Raw genomic sequence first — 17453 nt, forward strand, 5'->3', positions numbered from 1 at the left:
GTGCTGCGGGCTAGGCATGAGTATTTACACTACTTATAGCAGCGCTAGATATACTCGTCAAAACCTAGTTTAACCCAGTTTCCTTATGGACGCTACTAATGCTTAATTTGCTTGCCTGAACAGGCACCCGTATGGATCCAAGATAAACGTACCACAATGTGCCAAATTTGTACAGCTGAGTTCACTATGACATTCCGCAGACATCATTGCCGTTCTTGTGGCAAGGTAGGATATATTTTTTGTCACATACCGTGTTGATCGAGGCTCTCTTCTTTGATTGAAGGGGAGTCGTCAATTTTAGGATGCACCTACCTAAATTTTTAATTGACCTGTCTAATTACAGGTTGTCTGCAGTAAGTGTTCCAGTAATAAAGCACCGTTGGCTTATATACAATTTCGCTGTGCAAGAGTCTGTAAGCAGTGCTTTGACTATCTACTGAAAGGTATAATAGGATGTTTAAAAAAAAACATACTGAAGCTTAAGCTTACTTAAATTATAGACATGCCCTGAACTTGAAGCCCCTTGTACGTGTGACTGATGTTTACAAAAACCATTTTGCTATATTATTGGCAATAATAATGTTCGACCAATGGGGCTATACTGTATCCTATGACAAATCCAAAGGTACAATGACCTTTGTAGTTAGTTTTTAAAAAAAATTAGTACTAGTGACATAGACCTTTTAAAGTTCAGGGCGGACATAATGTGGCATTAATAAGGCTTTTCATGAAGCTATTGTTTCGCATCGAATCCAAACAACCAGTAATGATGCATATGCTGTAGAAATGGAGTATCATATGAAATGAAAAATACTGTTAACTGGCCATCCACACTATAGGGAAGTTAAAAAGGAGGTGTAGGGTAGTAGCGACTGAACTTACACCCCAGCAGGTCGCCAGAAAAAGCATACTTGCCAGTTTCTCTTCCATTTGTCATGCTTTGAAATATTTGATGTAGCTTTTTCAACCCTCTACAAAAGACTAATCTCCAGACGGCATGTATGTTGACAGAGTTGATGCAGCACGATGGCAAGCTGCTTGAGCTGGTTAAGGCTGAATTTGGCCTGGAGCAGGACTATAAAGCAATCAGTTACCTGGATACTACTTTAATAGGTTTGTTCAAAAAATATGACTGCAACGAGAAGACCAAGAGGTTTGTACCACAACGGTTAAAAGAGGTTAGTTTTGAATCCATCGTTTTTTTATTTTTATATTTTTTGAAGAAGTCAGCCGAGAGTAATATCATAATGAAGTCTTTTTCCGTTGTACAGGTAGCTGGCGATGAACTCGGCGATATTACCTCGAGTGGGTGGCTGATGAGGCGAGGTCGCCGTGGTTGGAAACGATTGTGGTTCGTGTTAAAGGACAGCGTGCTGTATGAGTACAAAGCATCGCACGATGTCGTCGCACACCGAAGCCTTCCCGTACTTGGATATACGGTCTCCCGTATTCCACCCGTGAGTGTTTTTTTTTTTTTTCGGCGCATCGACATCTTGGTCATTAGCGCCCACTATCATAGTTCTTCTTATTTCCTTATACTACACGATCCCGTGAGTGTTGTAAGCATATTTTGTTCTGAACGTCCTCACATTGAGTGTTATACAAGGCGTTCATTTTAAGACAGCTCAAATGCATTTCATGCTTAAACGGTTGATCTGAGCCAAAAATGGTAAGGGTAGAATTTGTTGTCCGCCACCTCTAGTTTCAGAATATTTTTTAGATTCCTTCACGCGTACGCGGCACACGCGCTTCCAATAGTAAGGGATTGCAGATGATCCCCCTATTTACAGATACACACTTCTAAAGAGTATAAAAAGTTATGAAAGAATCCGGAATAGGTATTTCGGTATTTTTAAAATTAAAGGTGCTAGGCCATTTCAAAATCTACTATGTATTAATCATATTTCAATTTTTTAACTTTTATCAAAGATAAAGAGGAGTATTCGATAGGTCATTATGTATTTTTTCATCTCCTTTCTACTGAAAACATTGCCAAGGCAGTGAAGCTAGTATAAATAACGGGAAATAAGTAGTTTTCCGAGTGATTTTCTAAGCAGTAATCAAATGTTAAGAGCTTGTTCACAAACATCTGACTAAAAAGGATTACAAAATTAATTTTACTTCAATATTTTAGGTTCAATATTTGTTTGGTAATATTGGAAAGTTAGCTTTAATTACCAAAAAAATTGGAAATCTCCTGTAACATTTAAATGTTCAATATGCATTGTTCAATGTTGTTAGTGGAGTTAGTGTTTGGTGGATCCAGTCTTGAAAGGGTTAGCAACCGGTTACAGATATCAAGGATCTACTTTAAGAAGAAATAGTTGTTCCGTTGTGAGCCTTAGTCTTGAGTCGATTAAAAATGAGATTTACGATTAGTGAAGATGTTAACATAATTATAATTTTTGGCGAGTGCCGTAGTAAAGAGAGGAGAGCTGCTAGGCTTTATGTTCAGCGCTTTCTAGGCCAGGTGCTTCCTATAACATAATATTACGAATCATAAGTAATGCACGCTAAGGAAATTTTCGTTATAAAAGGGTGCATATGAGTATAAAAGGCATGGGGATATCGCTCGCTCAGTAACATCAAATCTACCATACCGCACGAACTGGATGATCAGAAGGAAAAGTTCACAAGGCTCTGAGGCAAGCAAAAGGCTTTTGAACATCTACGCTTGTGAACATCTATAGCTCTTAACGTTTGATTATTGCTTAGAAAATCTATCGGAAAACTACTTATTTCCCGATATTAAGAAAAATACTAGCTTTACAGCCTTGGCAATATTTTAAGTAGAAAGGGGATGAAAAAATACATAAAAATGATCTATCGTGTGCTCCTCTTTCTCTTTGATAACAAGTTAAAAAATTGATGAAATGGCCTAGCACCTTTATTTTTGAACATATCGAACTGCGGTTTCCGGATTCTTTCATAACTTTTTATACTCTTAAGAAGTATCTGTAAATGGGGTCACTTGCAATCCCCTACTATTGGAAGCGCGTGTGCCGCGTACGCGTGAAGGAATCTAAAAACTGGTCACATATTCTGAAACTAGAGGTAGGTGACGGACAACAAATTTTACCTCTACGATTTTTGGCTCGGATCAACCGTTTAAGCATGAAATGCATATGAGCCGTCTTAAAATAAACACCCTGTATAGTTCTCTCAGATGGGGCAGCTAAGAAATTGATGATCCAGAAGACACAGTAGATAACAATATAATATACTTGCTGTATCTGTCAAATACATAGCAGGTCTTGCATTCATGGGTTATTTACTAGACCACCCTGTATACTGCATAGAACGTCACAGCCTGGCAACCCTTACGTTGGGGCATTATAGGTCTCAGATAGGGTCAGCTTAAGAAGCTGAGAGAATGGCTAAATACTTGCGATCTGGTTGCCACCAATACTATGCACTGCTATAATTACTGATCTTCTTAACAGAACTCAAGATATCCTGTCTGAAACCATGGAAGCATCCTCGATTCCCCACATGTGATTTGAGATCTCAGGTTGGGACAGCCAGATTGTTATTCATTCGTAATTCTGTATTTCCAGAACATCCACGAAGATTGTAATTACAACCTGGCATTCAGTTTGAACCACCCTGGTCAACCTTCCTTGATATTTCTGGCACTATCAGAAGATTCCTGTCATATGTAAGTATGTTTAAATAACATAAAGTGGTCGCTACTTTTATAAGGGCTGAACAGATCTAGTTTAAATAATTTCGAGTGAGAGTTGAGCGTTAAAAGCATGTTTGGACCACGGCGAGATTAATCTTTAATTCAGCATTTCTGATACCAGTTGTAGATCCGCTCCTTATTCAACAACTTAATAAATGTTCAAGTGAATTTAGCGGGCCCAATCCAACGATTCACTGCCTCCTCTGAGCGATATTTCATATTAATTTATACCTTAACAAGCTGGACAAGAGTTGAAGTTTCTAATCCCTTGTTCAAAACCCAAGGTTTCAGAAGTTGTTACATAAACAAAGCTTATACACATATAAAGTCTATATAGAGGGGAGTTGCTGCTGAGCAGTTGCTGTGTGCACATCGGATCCGTGTCTATCTACTGTTTAATTCTTTTTAATTTATTTTTAAAAAAATTTTTGGCAAGGTGTCTTGTGTTTTGTGTTCCTGGTGTAGTTTAGTCAAAAAGGAATTGATAAACATTGATCAAATTTATTTTCTATTTGAGTTTTCCTGACTTTTTTTGAAATTTAAATTTCTGGGACTCTTTAGATGAAGTTTTGTGCGCTCAGAAGACTTTCGGAAAGCTAAGTGTATGAAGGTAATAACTCTTTTTACCCGAATTTTAAATTCTCAGTAGTTTGTGAGATAATTAGTGATTTATCTCTGGGCGAGGGGTGAGGGAGCGAGGTGTGGTACAGTTTTCTGAACGACAAGTTGGTGCCGGAGATTCGTGCTGCAGTTAATGGTTGGATATGTCAGTGTGTTGCAGTTAATTGATTGATAAATCAGTGACAGTTGTAATCTCTTTAAGGCGCTCATAATAGGCCAGGTTTGCAATACATCTGTGGTTCTGATTGAAGTATACTACTAGTGACGGTTGCTGCCTCCTTGTATTTTGTGTTATACTTCATAGCACATCTTCTCTTATATGTTATCAAAGAAAACTGAAACTGAATCTTCAATTAAAGTGGACGAGGCCACTCCTAAAAGAGATAGGAGTTCTCCAGACTCTCCAAAAAGACCTATTAAGAGATCAACTATGACCACTGTCGCAGGGGGTAGTACTTCTAAAGAGATTAGTGTAAATCTCGAAAGTTTGTCATCCCTGTTGGATAAAAAACTTGCTTTACTAGCCACGAAAGAAGACATCCAACAACTGCACAATGAATATGGTCTGTTAAAAGAAGAAAACAAACAATTGAAAAGAGATGTTGAGATGTTAAAAGAAGCGAATTCCAGAAATGAGAAATTTTTGGAGGAATTGGATAATAAGGCGCGTCGCAATAATTTGATTTTCAGAGGTGTGGCGAAAATTTTCAAAGATACAAATGAGTATTCGAAGAACATTTCTAAGTTTTGTGAGGAGATTCTTCAGGTTGCAGTTTCTGCAGAAAATTTGCATGTTCTTGCGTTAAACAAAACTAATGATCCTCAATTATTGGCAATGTTCACTCGAACTCAAAATAAACAAGCTGTTTTAATAGCATCAAGTAAATTAAAGAACACTGGGTTCGTAATACACCAAGATCTCTCTAAAAGTTCTAGGGTAAGGGAGACTAAACTTTTACTGCTTCGTAAAGAGCTGTATAGACTTAACAAAAATTTGAAACTTCAACTTAGGAGTGACAGATTGTTTGTGGGTGGTGTGCAGTTCACTTGGTGTAATCTTTTGGGATTATGTCATGATAGCAAACCTGGGGTCTCGAAACTACAGGAAATAACTGGCTTCGATTTGAAGAATTTTACATCTGCATTGTTTTCGAATACTCTTCCCTTTGATTACTTCAAACTACGTCCACCTTCTACTTCTGATCATGTTGATACAGCTTTAAATCCCTGAGATACGTCTGTCTGAGGAAATCGTCCTCATTAATTATATCTTCTAACGCAAGTAATCTTCAAATTTTATCTTATAATATTTCCGGGTTAAAGAATAAAGTAAGTGATCCTTTTTTTTTGAACTTTGTTAAAAGTTATGATTTATTTTTCTTTTTTGAAACTTTTGTTGAAAAAACTAGTATTAATTATTATACGAATTTATTTAAAAATTTCAATTTAACATGGTTTCCTGCAACTAGACGTTCCAAGTTTGGACGTGCAAGTGGAGGTATATTTGGTATAGTTTCCCATGCAGCAGAGAAAACATTTAGTTTTGTTAACATTAATGGTAAAATAGTGGTTTCGTATAAAAAATGTAATTTCGAGATGTTAATTATTCCTGTTTATTTGAATCCGTCTAAGTGGCAGGATGAGTTCAATAGTAATTTTTTAAGCAGTTTATCGGCCACTAATTTAATGTTAGTAGGTGATTTCAATGTACGAATTGGTAATTCTCAGTTTCTCCCTGAAAGGCTTTTCTTGGATAATATCTATTGTAAAAGAGTTAGGCATTCAAAAGACAGTATTTTGAATGGCAACGGAACAAAACTTTTAGAACTCTGTGATGATCTTGGATTAATTATCCTAAATGGGCGATTTGCTGGGGATGAGGAGGGAGAGTTTACCTTTATTGGAGGGATGGGCTGCTCCGTTAATGACCTCTGCTGCACTTCTTTTAGTTGTCTTACATTAATCAGTGATTCCAAGTGCAGCGGGAGACTTTTTCGGATCATCTGCCTATCTGTATTTCATTAAATAATGGTGTTGGTAGGCCACAAAGGATATAACCTTGTTACCTCTCTTGCCTCGATTACTCTGGCGTGAAAATCTTCTTTCTTCGTACAAGCAGAAACTATCTAATTCTATTGATTCCATTCAGATCCTTCCAGAAAATACTCAGGATGCAGTAAATTTGTTGTCCGATCTTATCAAAGCCGCTGTTCCTCCTATAAAATCTTCTAATACCACTACTCCGTTTATAAGAAGCTTCCGTAAAAAGCCTTGGTTTGATTATGGCTGCTTACGCGCAAGAAAAAGATCTTTTAAGCTATTAAACCTTGTGCGCGTAACTAATTCGTATTTTGCTATTTCCGCTTATCGTAGTGCAGCTAAAAATTACAAAAACCTATGTGAAACTAAAAAGAGGGAATATTTTTCATTAATTAACTCACAGTTAAAAACAGTAAAAGATTCAAAACAAATGTGGCAACTAATTAATCAATTTAAACCAAGAAATTTTGTGGTTGGATCTAATATCATTATGAGCGATTGGTTTAATTACTTTAAGGGATTGTTGAATCCTGACACTCCTCCTTTGACAATTTTATACGCCGAGCCTTACAGTATTTCGACATGTCTTGATTCTCCCTTTCAGGCTGATGATCTTGGGACTGTATTAAGCAATTTTAAACCCAACAAGGCTCCAAGTTGCGACCGCATATCCTATGAATTTTTATAGACACGCTCCTTTCGTATTTCTCGATAAATTGCTTTCCTTATTTAATTATATATATGAAACAGGTTCTGTTCCAAATTCATTTAGGAAGTCATTAATCTTTTATGGAATCATTTATGAAAGAGAATAATTTACTCTCTGAAAATCAATCAGGATTTCGCCGTGGTTATCTACCATCGTGGTTATCTACCATCAATCGTCTATGGACAATTTGTTCATATTAACCAGCTTAGTGCAATTAACATTTCTAAAACCCAAACAAAAGCTCTACTGTTTCTTTATTGATTTCAAATCGGCATTTGATTGTGTAGATCATTCGGCCTTAATATATAAATTATTTAACCTGGGCGTTTCATCGAAGTTTGCTCGAGTTATTAAGGCTTTATATTCCAGGGCAACGTCTGCTGTGTGTGGAAGTGTAGGCACCAGTTTTTCGGTGTATTCAGCGGTGTGAGACAGGGTTGCAGCCTCAGTCCTATACTCTTTTCTGTTTTTCTTGATGACCTGCCCAGAGAATTAGAGGGTGGCGTTAAAGTTGGCACCGTTAAAATTAACTGCTTATTACATGCAGATGATGTGGTGCTCATAGCTGATAATCCGGTCCTTCTACAAAGAAATATTAATATTTTAGAAACGTACTGCCTTAGATGGAAACTGGTCTTGAATTTAACGAAATCAAAGATTTTGGTCTTTCGCAAGGGAGGCAGAATGGCAGCCAGGGAAAGATGGTTCTATAATGGTAAAAGAATAGAAACCGTTAACACATCTCGCTTATCGTTTAATTTTCATCTGAATGAGAAAATCTCCGTTGCCAAGATTGGTATCAACAAAGGATGGGCTCCGTTCACCTGTCGAAATGATGTCCCATTAAATGCAAAATTCCAATTCTTCGAATTCATATCTAAAGCTATAGTGTGTTATGGATCACAAATATGGGGCTATCAAAGCTTTGATAACCTGGAAAAATTTCAAAGATTCTTCATTAAAAACGTTTTCTGTTTACCTCCCTCCACTCCGAACTATCTGCTCCACATAGAAACTTCCGCAGATCCTCTTGTCTTATCTACATTAAAACTCCACTTCAGATACATCATTCAGATCTTATCTCTGCCAGACTTCTGCTTCCCTCGTATAGTCGCACGTGAAATCATTAACAAGAAAGCTGCGTTCTTCAATCACTGGAATTCGATCGCTGCAAGGTACTCGGTTGAAGTCTATTTTTCGTTAGGCAAAATGGAAACGTGGCCTAAACAGCACTCTGATATAATAGAAAAAATGAAAGCTTTTTTCGTGAAGAGTCTCTGAAAAGAGCAAGAGATACTGAACGGTTTTTATTATTCAGAACGCTGATGGACATTAAGCCTCAAATTGGTCATATTGTTAGTGATGAGTACGTATACCTAAAGTTTGACGATTTGAAGTGGTTGGTTAGACTTAGAGGGGAACTATTGGCATTGAACAAGGTCCCTTGGCTTATGAAGGATCCAGAGACTGAGATTTGTCCTTTGTGTTCCAAGGTCCTGAGGAACTTGTCCTACATTATCTAATCTCCGTACAGAATATTTTGGTTCCAGTATATCACCACACCAAATTGCGAATCTTCTCTGTTCAGTAAACTGCCAAAAAGTTATTTATTTTGCTAAAAAAGCGTGGTGTTATAGAAATAAACAAATTACCTCCACTTAAATTGTATCAACCATGATTATTATTATTTGTGTATTATATTAGATTATCTTTTATAGAATATGATTCATAATATTGTGTAATTTTATTTTGTTTTTTATTTATTTTATTTTTTTTTCATTATTTAAAAGTACTAATTTTATTTAATCATGCGGCAGCTCCAGCAGACGGCTTGTAGCCATGCTATTTCTGTATTGTATGTAAATATGCTATTGTATTGTTTGTACCAAATAAAGAATTATATATGTCTATATAGACCATTCACTAGTCTAAGACGTAAATAATGAGCCAAAAATATACAGGGAGACTTTCAAGTTATTTAAAATTGTTAATAAATAAATAATATAAATTTCTCCTAACAAATTATTGACCGAAAAATATATCTCTGTGGTTAACCGAATAAGACGTACTCCTTGAAGAAGTCATGGCAAGACCGCATAAGACACGTCCAACGTGCTCGGTCGAAAATCGAATCCCTGCAATCTCTTAGTTACCAGACTCGTAAGAACGGAAAACTTTTAGCTCTGAAAGCGACTGATTTTTTAATAAATCGCATCTATCATAGCTAATACAAGCCTGAACTACTAGATCTAAAATTATAGAAGTTGAAAATCTATTGGGAAACAGCACAGTTCCCTCCAGCATTCATAGAAACCAGAGCTCATTCTTTTCATACACCATATTGAATCAATTTGTGTTAAATGTTACAGGTGGATTTCAGCGCTAACTGAAGCAACCGTCCTCAAATAAATCCAGCAATTCGATATTTTTACTCTTGCTGAGCGATGAATTTATTACAAATTCATTGTAGAATATATTTTAATAAATAACAAGTTAACTGTATAATATTGTACAATATTGCAAATTGTAAAAAAAATAGAAATAAAAGAAATGAATAAAAAATTTCAACAACTTGGAATAAATCAATGTTGAAAAACACCCAAATTTGACAATTTTTTTCTACTTTTCATATAAAAGTTAGAATAACTTATTAACATAAGTTAATGCATAACGTTTCCCATATCACTAAATCTAAAGAGTAAATAATTTGAAGTTGAAGTACTTACAGTTTCTCCAACCATATTCCCTATGCCTTTCGCCAAATAATACCTTATAAAGCAACTGAATAATTTTATTGAACCTTCACACTGTGCATAAAAAACGGCATTCATTGAATTCCTCGAATCCGAGGGATCAAATTTTTACAATGACAGTATAAATCAACTTCAGCTTGATGTCAATGATGGTCTGATGCTACGAAGCTTATTTCGATTCGAATGAACGAATTTTAATTAAGTTACACATTACATTTTAAATTGTACCCTCTGGAACCTGCACAAGTTTCCTTCTAACCTAATAAATGTGTATACCTTTCTAACAAAACATTTCAGTGGTAAGTCATTTTAGAGAAGACTGAAGGTGCTGGCCGAGTCAAGTGAAAATTTTGTAACAATTCCAGGTTTGAAGGTATGTGTAATAAATAAATAAATAATGCCCAGAATATTGCGGTAAAGGAAAGTAGTACGAATGGTAAAAGTCTGTAGGTCCGTAGGTGGCTCGTGCGGAAGTAGTGAAACACAAATTAAAAATACAAAAATTAAATTCCAAGACATACGTATGTTCATTTTATATATATATATATATTGTATAACGTATAAATATATAATAAAAGAATGTATCCATATTTTTATAATTCATTTATTTAAGCACAGCTCCTTACAAAATACATATTTAATACATTCTAATGTATTCCGTTAAAATTATTTGGTAAAAATCAAAAGAAAAAAAATACAAGAAAAATAAAGACTAGTATGCGATGTTTCATATAAAGTTAAAAGGAAAATATTAAGCCCGAGGGGGAAGTGAATACCACATCTAGGATGTGTGTACTAGGGAGGGATAAACAGAGGAGGAAGGCTTTGCGCATATTCATTTAAAATGGCATTAGACACAGATTCGGAGGACACATGTTTCAGAAGTTGTTACCGAGAGCTTTTTTTTTTTTTTTTTTTTTGTTTGTTGGCTACCGAGAGCTTATACACATATAAAGTCTATATAGACCATCCACTAGTCTAAGACGTAAATAATGAGCCAAAAATATACAGGGAGACTTTCATATTAATGCAAGTACAACAATAGTAGAAAAGAAGCTTGAGGTACCAAGTGAAAAAACGATGGATAAGAACCGAAGGGAAGAACTAACAAAATTAAAGAGGAAGGTTTACTGTTATGAGATCAGATAGAGTTCGCTGCTAAGTATGGGAGGCCAATTAGAGAGGTAGGTAGGAGAAAAAACCAACAGGGAGATGATCTCCAATTAGAACTTCGTTATAAACAAGAACGTAACATAACGCACGAACATTCGTGTACTCTGACCAGTTCGGGCATCAGAACGTTCATCCTATCAGAATGCAAGAATTAAATTATAAAGTTATGTTGCGTTTTCCATGTAAAATAGGCCTTACAGGGAGACTAGGTTCAATTGTAGAGAGATAGAAGACCAAGTTATAAGGCTTATGAGACAATTACAGCAAGAAAGAGGGTGAAAATTAACAGGAGACCAAGTTTTACCGAAAGAAATATCAATTCCAGGAAGATAAGAGCCCGAATTGGTAGGTGACCCAAATTATAGGGGCATATGATCCCAAGTAGAGAGAGAAGTAGCCTTAAGTAATTGGAATAAGTCAAAAATTGGGAGATGAGAGATTTTAATCACAAAGCAAATATATTTTTAGAGGAGACGAAGTCCTCGCAAATCATAAAGAAAGTTAGGATGCGAAAGTGTAAGTAAGAGGTTTCTTACAATGCTTACAAGTAAAAAGCACACACCATCTGACTCCGAAATACACTGGCCAAGTTTAGGAGAATAACTCAGAGTGAAGCAAAACAAAGATGACAAAACAAAATATACATCAAGACCCAACCCACCAAAAGTGAACTGGCATAACGACTGCTCATTGTGAAAATATAATTTAAAATTCAGACATCATAGATCCACTGAATTTGCTCTTAGAATTTGAAAATCTAATCTCAACAGATATCAGTCCCAAGAAATATTTTAGTCTTAATAGAGTTTATAGTTTTGAGGGGTATCAAAAGAACGCCTAAACTGATAGAACTTTAAGGAAAAGTAAAGCTATGGCAGACTTCAAAGCCACAGGACAGCGCTAATCAATTTTAACTTTCTAGACAACTAAAATTCCTCACTCAATATGGTAGTATTAAAAAGTTCTTAAAGGACTTCAGAGAAAAATATAAAAATTATAAATGAGGTTAATTTTTCTCTGTATTCCACGATTTGTCCTGAATTAAGGTTTTTGGTTGTTTAGACAGCCAGTTTGAGAAGTAGTAAGGCTGTTCTTAACAACAAGACGGACTCTGGCTACTGGGCTGACCTCCAGGCGGAATACTGTTGCTGGTCGGCGAGTGCTGCGGTCCGATCTTAATACCGTTCGCCTGCAACAAGTAACATGCTCAGAATGGTCCACTCGAATAGTTTATTAGGCCAAAATTTAGTTAGTGAGTCACATTGCACAGCATTTCATTATTTTGAGTGAGAGAATTAGACCATATTCACAACCGGAAGAGTCCTTAAAAGACAGTTTAGTCCGGCCCTACGTGCCTCAAACTGGTTGAATTTATTTAGTTAATGAGCTCATTCTACTTACCTCATTGTTGATGTCAAAGACGCCCTCTTGGATTTTTTCGTAGATTTCTTTGGCGGTATTGATAAACGCATCTTCAACATTTGCAGCAGTTTTTGCCGAGGTCTCCATAAATATCAAACCATGCTCTCGCGCGAATGCTTCACCTTCCTCTTTTTTCACTTCACGTCGAGATTCTAAATCACTGGAATGTTCAGACAATAACAACCTAAATTAATGGTAGAGCCTACATGTTAATACAGTAGATTGGGGCAGTTTAGAAGCAAACTCGCAGTTTCTCTTAAAATTATATTACGAAACTTTACGTTGCCCTTTACACTATTTGTACATTGAGTATTCTATGAAAGTTAGAACATCTAGTTTCCCATAAACATCATGGAGTGCTTAGGCTGGTAACTGACCTCTTATTTCCAATAAGCATTATGACCATGTTCGAATTAGAATGTTGTCTCGCGTCGTCAAGCCATGTGGTCAGATGGTTGAAAGTCTCGCGGCGAGTAATGTCATATACAAGTAACGCACCTGCCGCACCGCGATAATATGACCGCGTGATGGACCTGAATGCTTCCTGTCCAGCTGTGTCCCATATCTGCAACTTGATGTGCTTGCCGTCTATAGTGATCATACGAGCTCCAAATTCCACACCTGTAACAACAAACAAATATAAGAAAGGTTCTTCATATACTGTGTACCTTGCAGGTATAAATGCATTTCTTCAGAAGAACAGGAACATGTACAGAGGAGTGAATTTACTGACTGGAATCCTGAAACAGTTGGTCAACAGTTTGAAGGCAGTTAAAGAATATTTCTAGTAGGTGAAGGTAGTGGTACATTTTTCATTAGCAAAGCAGCCTTTATAACCAATCCTAAACAAAAATCTTGCAGTTTAAAAAGTTAAGTGTAAGAGTTGATTAAAACCACAAATTGTATGTATACAGATTAGCAAGTACCCAACATTTCATTCAACAGCCTGTAATTTCAACCATTTAGAAACTCGTTAAAACTCATGTTTTTTATTCTAATTTTATGACAACTGATATCATCTAAGTAATTTTACAGCACTACATTGTTTATAATATTATTTAGAACTTTTTAGAAGTTACAGACCCTTATGCTGTGTCCATTTCATTCAAAACACATTTTTCTTAAAGTAATAATCAAATGTATTTTAATTCGTCATAAATAGGAGCTATATTTTAACTCTATTCAACATTATTCTTCTGAGTTAACTTTATTAAGCTCTATGTTCTGAACAATCATCACACACACATATGGACATTAAAATAAAAAAACAGAAAGTTACAGTTGGTCTATAAATGTAATTTGAATCACAAAATTAAAACAAAATTTCAGTCTTGAATTCGAAGAATTTGACCGCTCTAATTACATACAATAAAAATAAATATCTACTAGTAAACTAATTCATAACTAAATTATAATTATAATCAAATTTAATATGAACAAACTGGATTAATTATTAATAACCTATTATTTTTAACCCTCAACTACTAGATAAAATAAAGTACCGATTAATTTAATCAAAGAATGAACTTAAACCGACATTGTTTATTTTCCTGATGCATTTAAATCTGATGTTAAAAATAAATAAATGATAATAATTTCGTGAATGTATATAAGTGTATGCCATTTTTTAAAAAGTGTTTTGAATTTATTAATTTTTTTTTTTATAAATCTGAGCGTGCATTATTAGAATGGTGCCTCCTATCACAATTAATCTAAGTTAAGTGGGGTACTACTTTTTATTGAACAAGTAAGTACGAATCGTATATAGATTAAAGATAAGGGTCTGCCACTTCAAATAAATTCGAAATAACATTATTGAAAATTTAATGCTTTAAAATTACTTAAATGATATCTACTGTTATAAAATTTGAATAAGATACATAAGCTTTTCCGTAAGTTTCTAAATAGATGAAATTACGAGTTCATGAATGAAATTCTGAATATTTGCTGATTTATGTACCTTTTGTTGTATAATCAATTAAACTTGACTTTTTACACTGAAAGTTTTTGTTAAAGAGATTTTTGTACCTTTTGGATACATTTGTTTCTGAATGTAAGAGACATTAAGTTGCGATTACAATATCTTCTTCTAAAGAGAGGAAAGAGAAATTTAACTGCGATTACTGTATTTCCTTTTTCAAGAAAAGTAAAAGAACTTAATCAGTGAAAGAAATACTTCCTCTTACGAGAGGTAAGAAAAACCAACGACACTGTACTTCTCCCTCTAGGGGCAAAGAGAACTTAAACTGCTATAATGGCACGATTGCAATACTTCCCCTCAGTAGATGTAACAGAGCGCTGGCAATTTAATGTCACATAGGACAGCTCTAACTACTTCTTCCTGCAAAATGTTAAAACAATCGGGCAAAGATTTACGAGATATTATTAGTAACAATTTAAAAGAAAGCCATACATAGGGGCTAACTCCTCTTTTTTTTGCATGAATGTACATCTTTCAGAACCACAAAAGGCACATCTATATGAAATTCTGTATCGAATGACGTTTAGGCGTTACCTTGCTTACAAAAAAGTAACACGAATAATTTTTGAAAATGCCGTTTTTGGCAACTTTTTTCCCTTTCCTGCGTGACATAAATTGCCAACGTTCTGTTACATCTACTAAGGGGAAGTTAGGTGTTTTTCAACGTTACGGTTTTTCGTGCACTTTTCGACGACCTACCGGACAGTTTTAATTAGTTTTTCACCAATTTTCGAAGAAACTACTATAATACTCTAATTAGTTCAACATAGCTAAAATTTGTCAATACTATTCATATCCTTAAATTGGCATATCTGCCTAAAGTATCGATCGCTTTTATCCGAGAAATTTTCCGGTTAACTATTACTTTATAAAGTTTTTGGATGAATGGATATTAGTTGTTAACCGTCTTTTGAACTTGATGGTACAGGATGGTAGTGGTTAAATAAACTACAAATTTGGTAAAAAATATGAATGTACAATCGTCAAGTGTACAGTGTCAAATAAAATTTAGTAAAAGAAAGTAAAGTTCGTATCAAGATTTTAATACTATGAAAGAGTTATTCACCAGAAATTCGTTTTCAAGCTAGATTTGGCTCAATTTCTGAACCACCTTTATTGGCTAACAATTTAATACTTTTTTTAAAAAAAAGTCTAATTACCTCGCGTTAGTCAGGAACTACTGGATTGGAATTCAATGAATAAAATTAGCAAGTGATCCTAAGAAGGTTTTTAAAAAAGTCAGTTCAATGGCCTGCATTTCCAACATTAATATAGAATCATAATAGGCAGTAAAAATTTTACCTATAGTCAAGTCATGAACGGGCTGAAACCTCTTATCAGTGAACTGTAGTAGCAGGCACGACTTGCCAACTCCTGGAACACCCAATTTTAACATTTAATCAATAATAATATGGGCGTTTAAGTTTAAAGACAATATCCTACAAAATAGTTGGGCACAAAAAAAAATCGTTCCCCGAAATTTATATATCTGAAAACAAAATACATGATCAAAGAATACATGATGTAAAATAAAATATGTATATAAATGAAGATCAACCTTTATAATAATAATAATATAGTGCATTTATTAAGATAAGTAAACATTATACTAAAAGATACACATAAAGTAGTAGCACTCATCAGCATGGATAGAATACGAGTACGTCTGCCGAGTTGCTAATCTATTCATAATTACAAACAACTTTTTACTTTTATAATTAATAAAAAATTAACGAAACAAATTTATCCTTTAGGAGGTGAACACGGAAGTTAATATAAACTCTTACAACAACAATTTCCTATAATGTAGGGCATCTTTTAGATATTTACAGAGCAAAGACCAGTCCTTGCCATCAAGATATTTGCAGATTTCATCTTCTGAGAGCACATTTTTATTTAAATATTGCCGCCTGTAAGGGGCTAGTATCGGGCAAAATCCGACAAAGATCAACCTTTATACAACTGTCCTAAAAAACATCTGTGTGCAAAACAGAATAATGGGGTACATAAAAATTACATTTTTTTTTTACTACACTAATTAAATCAGAGCCATATTTCTAAAAAGTAACAAAATTCTTTGCACTTTTTGAGGCAGTCATTCACGAAATGCGTGGTCTTGCATTACCTGCTGTCCATAAACTTTTTTTGCAGGACCCCCAGTTTGAATCCCACAAAAAAAAAAAAAAAAAAAGCCAAGCCAAGCTTCATAACTACTAGACCAACACTCGCCCATACCCAATTATCATAAACATGAAGATAAAATTTCTTCCCTTTTGTGAAGACTGTAAAAAAAACATTGCAGGTATAATTACTTAAATTTTGGAATACAGTATTGTAATGAAACTATTAAAATTCAAAACTTAGTCTGTGTATTCATGAATAGATGAATACAAGTTTTTGAGAAGATTTAATGCATATATGTAACTCAGCGTGCTCGACAGCAGCGAACCTCTAGTTGCCTAATACTTATCAGTCTTTTACCACTAATTTGAGCAAGTTCAAACTACATGTTTTTGAGAAAGCAATGTAATTAGTATACACAACGCAAATAACATCTGTTTGGGCAATAAACTTTATTTATAAATTAAATTTTTTAAAAAGGCTAAAAGTTAAAATCAGAAAGATATCAAATTAAAGAACGAGATGATACCTGTGTCTCCAATTATAATATATTTGAATAAATAAGCATACGACATAATCACTTTTCTATTATCTCCTTCTTCCGGCTGACAATTTCTTACACCACTTAATTCAACTTTCCAAGTTTAAATTTGATAAATTCTAATCTAATGATTATAAATGTATCGTTTGAATCATGGGGAATAGAAAAACAAAGAATTATTAACTGAACAAATATTGACTATAATGTTATTAGGGGTTTACTTGGGGCCATTACACAGATCCACACAAGACAAAGGTTGACAACATGACCAACGCAAAAAATAAACTTTTATGGAGTTTTATTAAATTATATATTTGTTAATGAAGACACTTTTTTGATTAAAAATAATAGTTTTTTATTTTTAAAAAGTACTCTAATTAATTGTTTTATAAATAAAAAAAGTTTTC

At 34.5% G+C, this 17453-nt stretch overlaps 2 protein-coding genes across 8 annotated transcripts in view; one reads left to right on the top strand and one right to left on the bottom strand.

Annotated features, from left to right (window-relative positions):
• The window catches only part of LOC141459544 (FYVE, RhoGEF and PH domain-containing protein 6-like), a 56433-nt gene extending 46807 nt beyond the window's left edge, over window positions 1-9626 (top strand). For 6 of the 7 annotated variants that reach the window (XM_074138755.1, XM_074138752.1, XM_074138748.1 and 3 more), the window contains 6 exons: window positions 124-225; window positions 344-443; window positions 1012-1178; window positions 1254-1457; window positions 3558-3658; window positions 9425-9626. In XM_074138755.1, coding sequence (XP_073994856.1) covers window positions 124-225; window positions 344-443; window positions 1012-1178; window positions 1254-1457; window positions 3558-3658; window positions 9425-9464 — 714 coding nt within the window. In that variant the 3' untranslated portion in view covers window positions 9465-9626. The remainder of the gene's footprint in view (window positions 1-123; window positions 226-343; window positions 444-1011; window positions 1179-1253; window positions 1458-3557; window positions 3659-9424) is intronic. The other variant, XM_074138749.1, reaches the window with a different exon arrangement.
• Window positions 9627-10394: 768 nt separating this feature from the next.
• LOC141459555 (ras-related protein Rab-2) lies at window positions 10395-17306 on the bottom strand. Its single transcript, XM_074138771.1, has 5 exons — window positions 17035-17306; window positions 15687-15758; window positions 12781-13024; window positions 12383-12563; window positions 10395-12170 (listed from the first exon to the last, which is right to left on the bottom strand). Exons 1-5 carry the CDS (start codon window positions 17078-17080, stop codon window positions 12075-12077), a joined length of 639 nt encoding a protein of 212 aa, XP_073994872.1. The 5' UTR covers window positions 17081-17306; the 3' UTR covers window positions 10395-12074.
• Between the last annotated feature and the right edge of the window lie 147 nt (window positions 17307-17453).

The sequence above is a fragment of the Rhodnius prolixus genome, unplaced genomic scaffold (assembly GCF_049639745.1).
Source record: "Rhodnius prolixus isolate KJV_2025 unplaced genomic scaffold, Rpr scaffold_11, whole genome shotgun sequence".
Taxonomy (NCBI): Eukaryota; Metazoa; Arthropoda; class Insecta; order Hemiptera; family Reduviidae; genus Rhodnius; species Rhodnius prolixus.

Bases quoted from the DNA above. Each gene is read 5' to 3' on its own strand.
- LOC141459555 (XM_074138771.1), bottom strand. From the start codon at position 17,080: ATGTCGTATGCTTATTTATTCAAATATATTATAATTGGAGACACAG. The intron at 13,025-15,686 runs GTAAAATTTTTA...TTGTTGTTACAG, and splicing joins CGTTCATGACTTGACTATAG to GTGTGGAATTTGGAGCTCGT. The intron at 12,564-12,780 runs GTCAGTTACCAG...TGAACATTCCAG, and splicing joins ATGCTTATTGGAAATAAGAG to TGATTTAGAATCTCGACGTG.